This window comes from Hemiscyllium ocellatum, chromosome 4, assembly GCF_020745735.1.
Source record: "Hemiscyllium ocellatum isolate sHemOce1 chromosome 4, sHemOce1.pat.X.cur, whole genome shotgun sequence".
Lineage (NCBI taxonomy): Eukaryota > Metazoa > Chordata > Chondrichthyes > Orectolobiformes > Hemiscylliidae > Hemiscyllium > Hemiscyllium ocellatum.
Genome location: NC_083404.1, coordinates 86,997,834 through 87,015,565, shown reverse-complemented (window position 1 = coordinate 87,015,565; position 17,732 = coordinate 86,997,834). Strand labels below are relative to the sequence as shown.

General features: G+C 38.9%; 1 protein-coding gene across 1 annotated transcript in view; it reads left to right on the top strand.

Annotated features, from left to right (window-relative positions):
* The window catches only part of rock1 (Rho-associated, coiled-coil containing protein kinase 1), a 176,227-nt gene that overhangs the window by 99,399 nt on the left and 59,096 nt on the right, over positions 1–17,732 (top strand). The window contains exons 15-19 of the mRNA XM_060823574.1: positions 2,281–2,372; positions 2,457–2,703; positions 6,969–7,075; positions 10,469–10,619; positions 11,431–11,591. Coding sequence (XP_060679557.1) covers positions 2,281–2,372; positions 2,457–2,703; positions 6,969–7,075; positions 10,469–10,619; positions 11,431–11,591 — 758 coding nt within the window. The remainder of the gene's footprint in view (positions 1–2,280; positions 2,373–2,456; positions 2,704–6,968; positions 7,076–10,468; positions 10,620–11,430; positions 11,592–17,732) is intronic.

Here is a 17,732-nt window from a genome sequence, read left to right as displayed (position 1 = left end):
AACCTTACTGAAGTCCATATAGATCACATCTACTGCTCTGCCCTCATCAATCTCCTTTGTTACTTCTTCAAAAACTCAATCAAGTTTGTGAGACATGATTTCCCACTTTCAAAGCCATGTTGACTATCCCAAATCAGTCCTTGCCTTTCCAAATACATGTACATCCTGTCCCTCAGGATTCCCTCCAACAACCTGCCCACCACCAAGGTCAGGCTCACCGGTCTATAGTTCCCTGACTTGTCTTTACCGCCCTTCTTAAACAGTGGCACCACGTTTGCCAACCTTCAGTCTTCTGGCACCTCACCTGTGACTATCTATGATACAAGTATCTCAGCAAGAGGCCCATCAATCACTTCACTAGCTCCCCACAGTGTTCTCGGATACACCTGATCAGGTCCTGGGGATTTATCCACTTTTAACCATTTCAAGACATCCAGCACTTCCTCCTCTGTAATATGGACATTTTGCAAGATGTCACAAACTATTTCCCTGCAGTCTATATCTTCCATATCTTTTTCCACAGTAAATACTGATACAAAATATTCATTTAGTATCTCCCCCAATTTCTGTGGCTCCTCAAAAAGGCCGCCTTGCTGATCTTTGAGGGGCCCTATTCTCTCCCTAGTTATCCTTGTGTCCTTAATATATTTGTAAAAACCCTTTGGATTCTCCTTAATTCTATTTGCCAAAGCTATCTCATGTCCCCGTTTTGCCCTCCTGATTTCCCTATTAAGTATGTTCCTACTTTCTTTATACTCTTCTAAGGATTCACTTGATCTATCCTGCCTATACCTGACATATGCTTCCTTCTTTTTCTTAACCAAACCCTCAATTTCTTTAGTCATCCAGCATTCTCAATACCTACCAGCCTTCCCTTTCACCCTGACAGGAATATACTTTCTCTGGATTCTTGTCATCTCATTTCTGACGGCTTCCCATTTTCCAGCCGTCCCTTTACCTGCGAATATCTGCCTCCAATCAGCGTTTGAAAGTTCTTGCCTAATACTGTCAAAATTGGTCTTTCTCCAATTTAGAACTTCAACTTTTAGATCTGGTCTATCCTTTTCCATTACAACTTTAAAATGAAAGAATTATAGTCGCTGGCCCCAAAGTGCTCCCCCACTGACACCTCAGTCACCTGCCCTGCCTTATTTCCCAAGAGTAAGTCAGGTTTTGCACCTTCTCTAGTAAATACATCCACATACTGAATCAGAAAATTGTCTTGTGCACACTTAAGAAATTCCTCTCCATCTAAACCTTTAACACTATGGCAGTCCCAGTCTATGTTTGAAAAGTTAAAATCCCCTACCATAACTACCCTATTATTCTTACAGATAGCTGAGATCTCCTTACAAGTTTATTTCTCAATTTCCCTCGGACTATTGGGGGGGAGGTCTATAATACAATCCCAATAAGGTGATCATCCCTTTCTTATTTTTCAGTTCCACCCAAATAACTTCCCTGGATCTATTTCCGGGAATATCCTCCCTCAGCACAGCTGTAATGCTACCCCTTATCAAAAATGCCACTCCCCCTCCTTTCTTGCCTCCCTTTATATCCTTCTTGTCTGCTGCTGTAATCTGCATCTATAACTTTGAGTTTATCTGTAATTCGACTACCCTTGTCCTAAGTCTCAGAAAGACTCTTTCACGCAACTTTGCTCATTGACTGACATTTCCTTCTAGTTAATCAATGCATAAATATTTAAAGTTTACATGTTTGTATACGCATTCTCTCCCCATTGGCCACCTTTCTATTTCTGTAATCTCTAGCCCTCCACTCTGAGATGTCTGAATTTCTCCAATACTAGTCTCTCTGATATGCTTGATTTAAATTTTTCTCCAGTTGCTGGCCCTTCAGCTGCCTAGGCTCTCTGCTTTTCTTCTCCTTTTTGCTTCTATAAGTCCATTAAAAACTACCCTTTGACTTAGCTTTTGTGTATATTCCCTAATATATGGCTCAGTATCAAATTTTGTTTTTTTTAAACATTTCTGTGAAGAACCTTTATCACGTTAAAGACACCATACAAATGCAGGCTGTTGGGTGCCAGTGACCCTTCAAACATACTGGTTTTGATTTTTCACGTTTGTTGGTTAAAAGTACAGAATTATATACCATGTAGAAGGTCATTTGTCATACCAGTTCCAAAATATGTCTTGTTAGAATCTTTGTTAACATTTGCACCTTCATTTAATGACATTCATTTTGTAGAAAATCCCTTGCACAATGGTATTTATTTAATTGATGGCATTGTAAATTTTGACTTTTTTTTCCCTGTAGTATCTACACTAAAGGAGCAACTTGAGGACTTAAAGAAAATGAACCAGAATTCTCACATTTCAAACGAGAAAGTAGTTCAATTACAAAAACAAGTAAGTTCTAAACCCGTATACAGAAGTTCATCAAAATCAAATAAAGCAAGGTATAACTAAACAATGTGATTGTGTTGTTAATAGTTAGAAGAAGCAAATGCTCTACTGCGATCTGAATCAGACACAGCAGCGAGGTTGCGGAGGAGCCAAACTGACTTAACAAAGGCCATGAGCCAATTGGAGATTGTAAATAGTGAACTGCTGGAGAGAAACCGAGCTTTAGAAAATGCCAAACTACAACTGGAGAAGGATATTATCCAGCACCAATCTGCTTTGGAGTCTGAAAGAAGAGTTCGCAACCACGGCTCAGAGATGATCAGTGATTTGCAAGGTAAGCAATATTTGGAAATTGATATTCGTTAAGATACTTAAGGATATCTATCCATTTGTGATCTTTGGACCATTTCCTTCCTTAATTCCAACGGAGAAATTTGTCTCCTCTTCCTCTGGTTTCTTCCTTCTTCCAAGAACAATTATTGTTTGATCAGCATCATGGTGACGTTGAGGAACTCCTTGAAGTAGCATGCTCAATCAATCTGTAGTGTTGCTTTTTCTATAACTTTAACATATTTTTTAAATCAACCTGTTCAGAGATGTTATTACACACCTCTGGAGCATGTGGGACTTGAACCAAATCTCTCAGTCTATGAGTGTGGTCACCTCTGTGCCACAAGAGCCTGTAAGCTTACTGCACCTGGGCATCCCAGGCATTCTCCTATCCAAGTATTAATCAGGCCTGAGTCAGCTTAGCTTCTGAGATCAGACTAGATCGAGGGTTTTCAGATTAGTGTGGACATAGTCTTGCTCCTTTCTGGAAGGAACATGCTGTGGTCACCATGTAAGTTGCTGTCCCAGATTTCGCTCATGGTGGCAAGTACCAAATTTCCACAGACCTGTCAATGAAGATTTCTCTTTCACCTTCAGCTTTAGGGTGGCATCCCTTGCAGGGTTTCTGTGAACGGCAATGCCTTATTAGAATGCCTATAGCTTAGAAGGAGGCCATTTGGCCTATTGGGTCTGCACCGACCCACCAAAGAGCATCCCATCCAGACGCAACCCCCAACCCAATAAACCTGCATTTTTGTATGGCTAATCCACCTAACCTGTACGTGCCTGGTCGCTAGACAATATAGCATGGCCAGTCCACCTAACCTACATGTCCTTGGACTATGGGAGGATTCTGAAACTCCACAGACAAGAGGAGCACGTACAAACTCCATACAATCACCAAGGGCTGCAGTCAAACCTGGGTTCCTGGTGCTGTGAGGCAGCGGTGCTAACCACTAAGCCACATGCTTTCTAAGTAACTAAGATGAAAATCCTTGTGGAGACACTAATACTGCAAAATTGGAATCCATACTGCCAATTTGGTAGTACAGGTGCTGTTTCGGGACCACATTGATGCCGATGTGTATGAATAGATTTTTAGGATGGTCATGTTTAGTGGTTGTTGGCATGTGCACAACGACTGCTAAAAGAAACAGGGCAAGCAGATCATGATGTGCTCAATGATTTAATGGCAGTGTTATCATGTCCTTTTAATCTTCAGTGCTCCAGATAATGGCTCCTCTTAACCTTGCACAGTTGAAAAATCATTCAACAGTGGGAAGACCTTTCATCTAATCCATTTAAAAGAATCATCAATTGTTTACCAATTAATTGCTGGTTAATATATGCCACCTGTTGCTCTGATTCTACCATGTGTTGATATTTTGTGTAAATTGAAGTTGTAGAAGTCTAGATGGAGTGGTATGGCAGCTGTTGAAGAAGCTTTACTGACTTTAAGACATATGCATCTACCCGTTGCTCCCAGACATTGGTGTAGTTCCCTACAGTTCACTATAATTTGATTAAGGACCAATGGGCATGCAGAGCAGGGCAGGCTGTTGAGAAGAATAGATATCATGTAAACTCTCTCTTAGCAGAAGAGCATGTCAGTCCAGGATGTTTCTGAAGTTATTCCCCTAGCTGAACCTCAGGCAGGAAAAATAGTTCAATATCTATGCTTCTGTAAAGGCAGCCTATTAAAATCTCTCTTCTCCTGCAGCATCAAAACAGGTGAAGGTTCCATTGTCATTGGCAATCAAGGTAACAAGGTTGATGTTACCTATCTGGCTGCTTTGAGATTGAAGTTGGATATACTTGCAATAACACGAGCTTGTCATCTGCTGTGGCATATGAGTGGTCACTGGTGCCCTCTATCCATTGAGCCTTAATGAAATTTTGTTCTCTTTACTAGAAGAATACACACATATAACTGATGACTTCAGTAGGATTGCTGGTGAACTTTGCTTTTCAGGCAGCATAGATCATCTGTGCTGCACATTGAAACCAGCTAGTGGCATGGCCATAGACAGAGAATCATGTGGATCAGCCTAATACCCTGCCAGTAATCAGGGTGTCTTCATTCTGTGGTAGTTTATTGTACCATTTGCATTTGAACCATTGCAGCAAACCAAAGTGTGGTTATTGGGCAATGTGGTTTTAGCTACTAATCAATTCCTATGCATTTCTTTGCCACCCTCATTCCTTTTTTTAAACTGAATTTCCTCCCTACTTTCACCATTCAGCTTGATTCCCTATTGTTTTATGAACTTTACATTTCATAAGATATCATTTTCAGTCTTACTATATTTTGAGTCATCCAGTGAGTTCCAGCTTTGGATGCCCTTCCTTTCCCCAATGTGTGTGTGTTCATACTCTCGTATAAGTGTTTGTTTAAAAGCCTCTCATCATTCAATTACTGTTCAGTCTATCGTGTTTTTGATTCCAGTCCAGTTGGTGCAGATTTCAACTCACTGAAAGTAGCTGTATTCCAATGGAATATTTGTATAGTTGAGTCCTTTTCTGTAATTATTCTAAACCTAATGGCATTATTGTAATTGTTCCTATGAAAATATAAGCCATTGCTCCTCAAATGCTGTTTGAAACCTGTTCCACTAGCCCTGCTTCATTCACCAGAAGTAGATCCAGTATTATTTCCTTCCTCTGTGAACTGGTTACATGCTGTTTAAGAAAGTTCTTTTGAATGCATTTGAGCAATTCAGCTCCTGTCTTCTGTTAGATTCATAGTTTCTTAATGCTAACCCCCAAAGAAGATGCTTATAAGGAATAAATGGATCTCTGCTTGGCAGCCAGCTATTCACAACATATTTTAATGATGTAGGTAAGGAAGCTATATGTTATACCTCCAAATTTGCAAACAACCCAAAACTAGGTGGGAGAGTGAACTGTGAAGATGATGCAGAGATAGTTCATTGTGCTTTGGACAAGTTGAGTGAATGGGCAAATGCATGACAGATGAAGTATGATGTGGAAAAATGTGAGGTTATCCACTTTTATAGCAAAAACACAAAGGCAGATTAATATAGAAAAGGAGGAGGTGCAGCAAGACCTTGATGTTTTAGTACACCAGTTGCTGAAAGTAAAAATGCACATGCAGTAGGCAATGAAGATGGTATGCAGTATATTTGTCTTCCTAGCAAGAGGATTTGAGTAGAGGAGCAGGGATGTCTTGAAATTGTACAAGACCATACCCAGTGTATTGTGTGCAGTTTTGATCTCATTACCTGAGGAAGGGTGTTCTGTATAGAACATGTTCTTTCTTTCTTTACACGACAGTAGATAGTAATGGTGCATCAAGCCAGGTCAAGTGAGAATGGAGGTGCAAAAGCAAAATAAAAGCAAAAGCATTTAATTTTTTAAGGGCATGGAAGGACGTTACGTGGTAGTGATGCTAAGGAGGGAAGTTATAAATGATAAACGAATGAACAAGAACATCAGAGTAAAACCTCATTAACTTCCTTGTAATAATTGAAGTTTATTTAAGTAAGGATGTAAATAAGTTTATTTTGACAGTACAGAAGAAATCTGTCCCTTGGATCTCATAGTTCTTTGCTGCAGCAATCCAGATGTTAAATCAAACTGCAATAATTTCTCCCTCGAGCATTTTAAAATTTTCCTTTGTTGCAGTTTTTCAAAAACATGTTTCCTTTGCAAGATGTAATGGTCTTTACCTCAACCACTTGAGGTGAATCCTCCACAGATTGATTCCTTAATCTTTCCGCACAATTAGCAATCATTCGATACAAACCCATTTCTCATCCTGTATCATATAGATTTTTCCTCCTTCTATTGGTGTCAATTTAAAATCTTTTTTATAGTTTTCACTTTTCAGCTATCTTGCCCTTAAGGTACATGTTAGGATACATTGACAGACATTAGAAGTCCTGCGAATGCCTCACCCATATAGTCATTCTATTATGAAATGTGATGATGATCATCAGAATAGTTTCACAATAAAGTTTGGTTTTGAGTACTTTGGGCAAGACTTGCTGAAGAGACTTTATAAATAGAAATAGTAATTTGCTTCATGGCTGAAGGAGCAAGGTCATTGGTAACACACTTGAGATTTGCTTTCACAGCACAGACCATGGAACAGACTTGGGATCCATTGTCTGTTTGCATTAATATTGTACTGGGTGTTGGCTTTGTCTATAAAGTGTCTGGGGTTGGGGGTGAATTTTGTTGGATTAGACTTTTATTCAGTTCTCTAAGTGCAATGAATAATGAGATAATGGCAATTTTCTTTTTCAGCTCGGACCACTTCTTTACAAGAAGAACTGAAAATGATCAAAATTAACCTTTCAAAAGCAGAGATGGAGAAGAAACAGGCACACGACAAGCTTAGCAACCTGGAAAAGGTAATTGATGAAGAATTTGGATAATACCTGACAAAAGATCATCAATCTGAAATGTTAACTCTGTTTCTCTCTCCATAGCTGTTGCCAAACCTGCTGAGTATTCTCAGCACTTCAGCTTTACTTCATACAAACTGGGCTACCCATCTAGTATTTGGAAAATAAAAGTATAAGAATCAAAACTAAGTTCTTAAAAGAAAAACATGAAATGTTTTATGAAATAATAAGGTGATTTATTCATACTATGGACAGATAGTCATCAACAATTCACTTACTTACCTTCTCTCACACAGCAATTTTAATCAACAATGTTAATCCCATGATTATAAAACACAAATGCTTAAATTCAGACAAAATTATTTTTCTCAGTGTTCAGCACTACTCTGATTATTTCACTATCAGCATCAAAGAAAACGTTAGATCCTTCTCTACATTTTCAGTATAATTGGGTGGAATTCTGTGAAGCGTTAGCACTTGTTCTTGGCACTAAGAACTAAAGAGCTAGTGAGAACCCACTTCTGAGAAGGCCAACTGCACCTTTTGCTACTTAGGCACTTAACGGGCCAACAATGGGCCTTCTCCCACATTCAAGTATATGCAGTCCTGTCTGCTGAGAGCTGCCAGCCATTTGAAGCCCAGCACTCCTCTTGTGTGACCAGAGAGCTAAAAGTTGCTGGAGATGGTATGCTCACCCAGCCTTCAGACCATGGAGGACTCCATGCCACAGTGAATGATGGTTGTGAGGTGGTGGGGAGGAGTTAGTCACAAGAACAGGAGTTAAGACTCTTCTCCTCCTGATGCTGTGCCCCTCCAGCAAGCACAAAGTGTCTTTGATAAAGGGAGCCCTGACCTTTGCTTGAGCTATGTGTTTGCTTGTCATAGTCCCTGCATGATGGCTTCCTCACCTGCATCTAAGTTAATACTAGTACCAATGTGATGAGGTTCTTCAGGTAAGGAGAAATGTATTCAATCAAAAGCTAGTGAATCTTTGCAATTCTGTGCCCCAGAAATCTGTAGATGCTCAATCATCGAGTATGTTCAAGACAGAGATAGATGGATTTCCAGATATTCAAAACATGAAGAGATTTGGTGGTGTAAGAGAAGATCACCATTTTCTCATTGAATCATGGAAGAGGCTCAAAGGAACGAATGATCTATCCCTGATCCCATTTCTTATTTTCTTATTAACTGTCCGCTTAAGGGTCCAATTGATGGCAGAGCAGTAAAACCACTCATGAACTTTTCCATTGCTAACTTCATTAAAATTGAGGCTGGAAAGCAACATCATCACCTCAACCCACACAATTAAATGTTTGCCAAACCTTCCTCAGGGAAGAGTATAAGATACTAGCCATTATTGCAGTTTCGGTATTTGTTGAAACATTAAATAGTTCATGATGGATGATGTCAGAAGCTCTTTCTTCTTGAGTGAAAATAAAAATAAAACTTGGCAATTCTACTCAACTTTTATGTTTGCTGATGTTTTTCAAGAAATGGGTAATATTTTTTATTGTTTACATTAAAGAAAACTTTCAGTGGATCAGGTTGCTTACTTAAGGGTGCCAGTTGTACTTTAGTGTTTCAGCAACACATTTTTTTTTCACAGCAGAAAACATTAATGGTTGTTTTTCGGCAGCACCATGTTCACATACCTGATCTGTTGCCAATATTGTATTCTGGATCTAATTCATAATGTTGGTGAAGATCACAACTGAAAGCTCCTTGTACTGTTAATTGCAGCGCTTGTTTTGGGTACTATTACTCTCTGTCAAATTTTTGACTTTTTGTTGTAATCTTGATCTCCCCCAGCCCTTACTGAGCATTGAAATATCGTGTTTCAGTAATTGATGGACATGGAACAAATAAAATAAGAAAAGAAGTAAATGATGTCTGAAAGAAAATTGGGGAGTCATACAACCAGTTGCTGAAATTAAGCATTCAGGCACAGCAGGCAGTAAAGGCAGCAAATATATTTTAGAATTTGAGTACAAATGTGGGAATGTCTTGTTGAAATTATACAGGGCTTTGGTGAGACCACACCTGGAGTATTATATGCAGTTTTGGCATTCTCATCTGTGGATGGATGTCTTTGCTATGGAGGGAGTGCAACAGAGGTTTGCCAGACTGCTTCCTCGGATGGCAGGATTTGACCCATCAAGGGAGACTGGGTCGGTCAGGACTATGTTCATTGGAGTTTAGGAGAAAGCTGGGTTTTTCATAGAAACCTGCAAAATTCTTATTAGACAGAGTAAATGCAGGAAGGGTGTTCCCAGTGACAGGAGAGTCTGGAAATAGGGGTTGCAGTTTAAGGATATGGGATAGGTCATTTAAGGGCTGAGTTGAGAAGAAATTTCTTCTCCCGGTGGTGGTGATGTGGGATTCTCTGCCACAGAAAGCAGTTGAGGCTAAAACATTGAATGTTTTCAAGAAGAAGTTAGATACATTTCCTAAGGCGAATGGGATCAAAGAGTGTACGTGGAGGAAGTAGGAATTGGTACTGAATTTGAAAATAAACCATGATTACATTGAATGGTGAGCATGATTGATGGGCTGAATGGCCTGCTATCATTTTCCATGTTTCGACTTATAACATACATTCATCGCATTATTTCTTGGAATTTTGATTTACAACATCAACAGGGATACAATGCTTGCAGTGCCATAGGATCCCTTCATATGTCAAAGTAGCCTCCCTTCACTCCTGGTGGGGGTGGTCGGATGCCAACTGCTCTCTGACAGTTAATGTAAAATATCATCCCACTAAGATTGATTGAGATTGATCACGGGTCTTTGGTGGAATTTGCCAACAAACAGACAGACATTTCGCTTTCATGTATATCCAGATATCCTAGATCAGCAATATTTTCTTTTGGAATAATATCTCAGACGTTTTTACTTGAAATTAATGATGTTGGTTTTCCTTAATGCTTTAACAATTCCAGTGCTTATACTTTTTTCCAAAAGTAGAAATGTTTCTTAATTAAGTTCACAACATAGCGTATAGACAACAATAACTACCATCTGTATAAAAGCTGACTCCTTAAATATTGTGGAGAAAAATATCGAAGTCGTAAAATGAACTTTACATAAGAGCATGCTTAAATAAAATAAAATAGTCCTGAATCCTTCTATATCTTGGTATGTTCATTGGTATGAGAATGGGTAGCTTTTTGTAACTATCACAAGTATCTGATCAAATCCATTAATAATTGTATTTACATCTGAGAAAGCACATGCCTTTACTTGACACTTTCCATATCAGTACAGTTCAATTTTATGTGAACAATTGTAGAAATCTTTGTCATTTTCAGTTCCACCAAATAAAACAATGGTACCATTGCTTACTTAGTCTGTTATGCTTACTGTGTATAATAATTCTGAGATTTGTTTTCACAGGAAAAAAATAATATGGAAATAGACTTGAATTACAAAAATAAAATGTTACAACAACGGCTAGATCAAGAAATTACAGAGCACAAAGTAACTAAAGCAAGATTGGTAGATGAGTATGAGTCCATAGAAGAAGCGAGGTCGGTGGCCATGAGCGGTTAGTATTTGCTAAGGTTAATTTACATGCAAGTAAATTCAAGTATATCAGTTTAAATCTGCAGCCAATCTGTAACAACCAGCCCATACAAGTCACATCAGATGTTTCCACTCATAATTGAATAAATTGTTGAATCGTGTCAGCTCTAACACTGATACAAGTATACTGATAAATACCCAAGATGAAATTCATCATTTAGTGGAATTTTTAGGCTGGCTTAATAATGAGCTTTCCTTTCCTGGTAGAATGGTTTAGATGGACCATTCAAAGTGTTATCAAAGGCCAGTAAATATTTACAGAATATTCATCGACAATTTTGCTCTCTGGCTGTTGTTCTAAATGGTTTCAACTTTTTTTTTACGACATGAATGCTGAAAGATGTTAGCCATGTTAGTGTGCATTTTTTAAAAAAAGTATGAACTTATAGAAAACTCAGCTTAGAATATGTGTACGAAGAAGCTTTGATCTGGACTGAATAGAGCAACTACTTCTAGTATCAATTTACTTTTATGACTTCCTAATACAATTGTACAACTGTGAGGTCTGAAATGTTATATTTCCCACTTGTTTGGCTCTTACAGGTAATCAAACTCTAGCCAATTATTGAAAAATAACTCAATCCTGCCTAAACCCCACCTCAGCTATTATAACTTTACTTGCAGTTGCCATTTTCTAAACTTTCATTTAGTGGTTTCATTGATACACTGCCATGATCTGTAGTTGTATTGTTTAAGTCTAAATGAGTCCATAATAAAACAGTCATTTTAATATTGGTATTGTCTTAAAAATAATTTTATATTAATTTGTTCAGAAATGGATAACAAGCTGAAAGAGGAGAGAATGTCCAGACAGAGAGCAGAGAATTATGTGATGGAAGTGGAGAAAAAGCTTTCTATGTTGGAAGTTGACTTAAAGCAGTTCCAACAAAAAGTGGAGCAGCTGAGTAAGCAGAAAGAGAGACTGGAGGATGAGGTAAGAGGATAAAAAGCAATGTTAATAACCATTATGGATTTTTTTTAAGTGTGTATCATTTATTTTAGCATTTGAATCCAACAATAGGTATATCAGAAAACACCAGAAAGATAAATATGCATTCTATACCTTTTATAACTGTAGAGACACTCAAACCTGAGTGAAGCATATAGTTAATTTTTATGAAAACTGCTACTGTTTCATTACTTTCATTTCTATAACATGCATATTGCTGGGAATTTGTTTTTAAGAATAATTTTGTGGAGCTAAACTTTTATAACTTTTACTGTTGGAGGAGGTGAAGGAAGAGCTACCAGAGTTTCAAAAGAGGTATAGAGTTGAACACAGACTTAAAGTCCTTAGTATCTCAAGGGAAGGCATATTTAGAAAGTAATATAAATGACATCCCACTTGTCAAAAGATCCATTCAAAATAGTTGGAATTGACTGAGGGGATTATAGATCTATTCACCAATGTCTCAAAGGCAGAGAAATAGTAGTTAATAGATGGAGTTTGACTAAGGAAGAAAGTAATGAAGTATAAATCAGTATTGAACTATACATATGTGAATACACACAGAATATTTAATAAAATCAGGGAGTTACAAGCACAACTTGCCTTGCGGGATTATGATGATGTGGTGATGAGAGAGCTCTGGTTTAAGGTTGGATGTTAAATATTTGTGATTACACAGTATTCAGAAAAGATAGAAAAGGAAACAAATGGGGTGAGGCGGGGCTTTTGATTAAAAAAAAGTATTGCAGTACAGGAGCAAGAGGCTTCAAGGGCAGAATTGATTTGGCTAGAGCAAGGGAACAAGAAGGGTGTAATTGCATTGCTCAGTATAATCTGTAGACTACCAAATGTTGGGAAGTGTGCATAGAAGCTACAAAAAAAATTACAGAGAGATGTTCACATTGTAGAGTAGTTACATTGTGGGACTTCAATTATTCAAATATAGACTGGGATAGTGGTCATGGAAGAAAAGTAAAGGATGAGCAATCCTTGATTGTATTCAGGAATCTTTCCTACAGCGGTATGTGTCAATAAAGCGAGAAAGAAAATAGGCATGAGGTGAGCCAAGTAGAGCAAGTAACAGTGTGGGAACATATAGGGGTGAGTGATCATTGTATCATAAGGTTAGGATGACAGTGGAAGATAACAGTCGTCAATTCAGAGTAAGAAAAAAACAATTAGTAGAGCAATGGCACAAAAATAGAGCTGGGCCAGATAGACTGGAACCAAATGTTGATGGGAAAATTTGCTGAACAATAGATTGCCTTTGGATATAAGTTTTTTTTTGGGCACAGTCAAGTTATATTCTCCCAAAAGGGAAAGAGAGAACAACAATTCCGGAGTTCCCTAGATAACAAAAGATAAAAGTTAAAGAAGAAAAGTGAGCTTTTGTCAGGTGCCAGGTAGTAAGTACATTTGAGAGTCTAACTAAAACAGAAGGTTCAGTACGGAGAACCAAAAATGATAATGGAAAAAAAACTGGTAGTGAACATGAAGGAAAATTGCAAAGTCTTCAGTAAGTGTACCCCAAAAGCAAAAAGACCAATTAGGGACCAGAAAGAACCTTTAAACGTGCAGGCAAGGAACGTGGCCAAAATGATAAATTAACATTTTGCATTTATCTTTACCTGCAAGGCAAATGTTGTTTGGCCATGGAGACAGAGGAAGATATTCAGTCATTAGTCGGGTTTAGAATTGGTATAGTAAGAATAGCGTAAGCACCAGGGTCATATAAGATATAGGTGTAGGACCAGAAGTAGGTCATTTCATTCCAGTATGTCTGCTCCACCATTCCATAAGATCATAACTGATCCAACTGCCCTCAAATCCACTTTCCTGTCTTTTCCAACAAAGGGTAGCAGACTTTCTGCAATCATCCTGTCAAGTTCCCTAAGAATCTTTATGTTTCATTAAGATTGCTTATCATTCTTCTAAAAGCCATTGGTACAGGCCTTGCCTACTCAATTTCTCTTTCGAAGACATTCTTTCCTTACTCAGGATCAAATGAATGAACCTTCTCTGGACTGCCTCCAATACCAGTCTATCTTTTAGATAAAGGGACAAAAGCAAGTTTTGCATCTTCTGCAGACTTTTTGTGTCATTCTCAGCACTTGCCCGCTCATCTATTTTTGTGTCATCTGTAAACGTGGCTATAATATATTCACATTCCTCATCCAAGTTATTAACATAATTAGTTAGCCAGTCTTCAAAGCCTGGTAATATACTACCTCCACCATCATGGGTGTTACTTTTTTCAGTAGGCTAATGTGGAGTATCTTATTAAATAGCTTCTGGAAATCCAAATATGTTGCATCTATTGCTTTCCAATCATCTATCCTGATTGTTACCTCCTCGAAGAATTCTAATGAATTTGCTGGGCAAGATTATTTCCCCTATCATGCTGATTTTGCTTGATCAAATTACGTGTTTTTAAATGCTCTGCTATTACATAATTTAAAATCAAGTATTAATTTTACCCAATAATAGATGTTAAGTTAACTACCCTATAATATCTGTGTTTTTCTCATCATTTTTTAAAGTAAGGAATTGATTTGGGAGTTTTCCAATCTGCTGAGACTTTCTCAGAATCTAAGGATTCTTGCAAGATTTCAAGATTGCAAGATTGGTGATCCACTACCTCTGTCGTGCAAGTTGAAATTTTAGAAGTACTGGTATAATCTTTCAATCTTCCCCACACTCAGGAGTTGGACTGGACAATTGCAAACATTGTGCCCTTGTTTACAAAAGATTGTAAGGACCTAGCAATTAAAGACTAGTCAGTTTAACTTTGGTGGTGGGAAGTTTCAAGAAATAATTATTGCGGATAGCATGAATAGAGACACAGAGTCATGGAGAAATGTGGGTAAACCATGCTGAGGCAAACTCATGATTATTTGCTGGAGTATTTTGAAAAGCTAAAAGAGAAGGCTCATGAGGGTAATGCTGTTGATGTGTGTATGGATTTCTATCATGTGGCTTTAACCTTAACAACTATGAGATGCTTTGAGTGGTTAGATGTGGCTCATATCAACTTTAGTATCCCAGCCTGCCTTCATCCCTTGCAATTTGCCTACCATTTCAACAGGTTCGCAGCAGACAGCATCTCCCTGGCCCTACATCATCTCTGGAACATCTGGATAACAAGGATATCTTGGTCAGGCTCCTAATTATTAACAACAACTCTGCCTTCAAACCATAACTCCAAACAAACTGATGTCCAAACTTTGAGATCTAGGTTTCTGCTCTCCCCTCTGTAACTGGATCCTTGACTTCCTGACAGATCGTAATCAGTGAGAAAAGGCATCAACACCTCCTCCATGATAACCAGCAAGGCTGAATACTCAGCTCCTTACCATACTCCTGCACACTCATGATTGTGTGGCCAAATTTCATCCTAACTTCATCGACAAGTTCACTGATGACACTTCAGTTGTAAGCCAGATCTCAAACAATGTCATGACAGAACACAGGAAAGAGATAGAATGCTTGGTGACATGGTGTAAATATCAAAATCTTTGTCTTAAATCAGCAGAATGAAAGGGCTGATCAGTGACTTCAGGAAGCAAGGAGGAGAGCACGCCATTATCCACATAATAGTACTGAGCTGGAGATAGTCGAGACTGTCAAGTTCCTAGGAGTCAGGGTCACTAACAATCTGTCCTGGTCCACCCATGTTCATGCAATGATCAAGAAAGCACGACACCTCTACTTCCAGGAGGCTAAGGAAATTTGGCACCTCCTTAAAGACACTTCCTAATTTTTATAGATGCACCACAGAAAGCATTCTGTCCAGATGTATCATGGCTTAATGTGGCAACTGCTTTGCCTAGGACCGTTAGAAAATACAGAGAGTTGTGAATAGTGACCAGTCCATCGTGCAAGCCAACCTTCCATCTATTTACTCCATGTATATTTCTCACTTCCTCAGAAAGGCAGTCAGCATAGTCAAAGATCGCTCCCACCCCATTGTTCAAATCTCTTGTGTCAAGCAGATGATGAAAAAGCTTAAACACATGTACCAACAGATTCAAGAACCTAAATTGGAAGGGACGAATATACTGGCAAGAAAATTTGCTAGAACTGCTTGGGAGGATTAAACTAGTAAGGTGGGGGCGGGGTGTGGGACCCAGGGAGATAGTGAGGAAAGAGATCGATCTGAGATGGGTACAGCTGAGAACAGAAGTGAGTCAAGCAGTCAGGGCAGGCAGGGACAAGGTAGGACTAATAAATTAAACTGCATTTATTTCAATGCAAGGGGCCTAACAGGGAAGGCAGATGAACTCAGGGCATGGTTAGGAACATGGGACTGGGATATCGTAGCAATTACAAAAATATGGCTCAGGGATGGGCAGGACTGGCAGCTGGATGTTCCAGGATACAAATACTACAGGAAGGATAGAAAAGGAGGCAAAAAAGGAGGGGGAGTGGCATTTTTGATAAGGGATAGCATTACAGCTGTGCTAAGGGAGGATATTCCCGGAAATACATCCAGGGAAGTTATTTAGGTGGAACTGAGAAATAAGAAAGGGATGATCACCTTATTGGGATTGTACTATAGTCCCCCAATAGTCAGAGGGAAATTGAGAAATAAACTGGTAAGGAGATCTCAGCTATATGTAAGAATAATAGGTAGGGGATTTTAACTTTCCAAACATCGACTGGGACTGCCATAGTGTTAAAGGTTTAGATGGAGAGGAATTTCTTAAGTGTGTACAAGACAATTTTCTGATTCAATATGTGGATGTGCCTACTAGAGAAGGTGCAAAACTTGACCTACTCTTGAGAAATAGTGGGGCCAGCGACCATAATTCTATTTGTTTTAAAATAGTGATGGAAAAGGATAGACCAGATCTAAAAGTTGAAGTTCTAATTTGGAGAAAGGCCAATTTTGATGGTATTAGGCAAGAACTTTCAAAAGCTGATTGGAGGCAGATGTTCGCAGGTAAAGGGACGGCTGGAAAAGGGGAAGCCTTCAGAAATGAGATAACAAGAATCCAGAGAAAGTATATTCCTGTCAGGGTGAAAGGGAAGGCTGGTAGGTATTGAGAATGCTGGATGACTAAAGAAATTGAAGGTTTGGTTAAGAAAAAGAAGGAAGCGTATGTCAAGTACAGACAGGATAGATCGAGTATAAAGAAAGTAGGTGTATACTTAAGAGGGAAACCAGGAGGGCAAAACGGTGACATGAGATAGCTTTGGCAAATATAATTAAGGAGAATCCAAAGGGTTTTTACAAATATATTAAGGACAAAAGGATAACTAGGGAGAGAATAGGGCCCCTCAAAGATCAGCAAGGCGGCCTTTTTGAGGAGCCACAGAAAATGGGGGAGATACTAAATGAATATTTTACATCAGTATTTACTGTGGAAAAGGATATGGAAGATATAGACTGCAAGGAAATAAATGGTGACATCTTGCAAAATGTTCATATTACAGAGGAGGAAGTGCTGGGATGTCTTGAAACGGTTAAAGGTGGATAAATCCCCAGCACCTGATCAGGTGTACCCGAGAACTCTGTGGGAAGCTAGATAAGTGATTGATGGGCCTCTTGCTGAGATATTTGTATCATAGATAGTCACAGGTGAGGTGCCGGAAGACTGGAGGTTGGCAAACGTGGTGCCACTGTTTAAGAAGGGCAGTAAAGACAAGCCAGGGAACTATAGACCGGTGAGCCTGACCTCGGTGGTGGGCAAGTTGTCGGAGGGAATCCTGAGGGACAGGATGTACATGTATTTGGAAAGGCAAGGACTGATTTGGGATAGTCAACATGGCTTTGTACGTGGGAAATCATGTCTCACAAACTTGATTGAGTTTTTTTGAAGAAGTAACAAAGAAGACTGATGAGGGCAGAGCAATAGATGTGATCTATATGGACTTCAGTAAGGCGTTCGACAAGGTTCCCCATGGGAGACTAATTAGCAAGGTTAGATCTCATGGAATACAGGGAGAACTAGCCATTTGGATACAGAACTGGCTCAAAGGTAGAAGACAGGGTGGTGGTGGAGGGTTTTTTTCCAGACAGGAGGCCTGTGACCAGTGGAGTGCCACAAGGATTGGTGCTGGACCCTCTACTTTTTGTCATTTACATAAATTATTTGGATGCGAGCATAAGAAGTACAGTTAGTA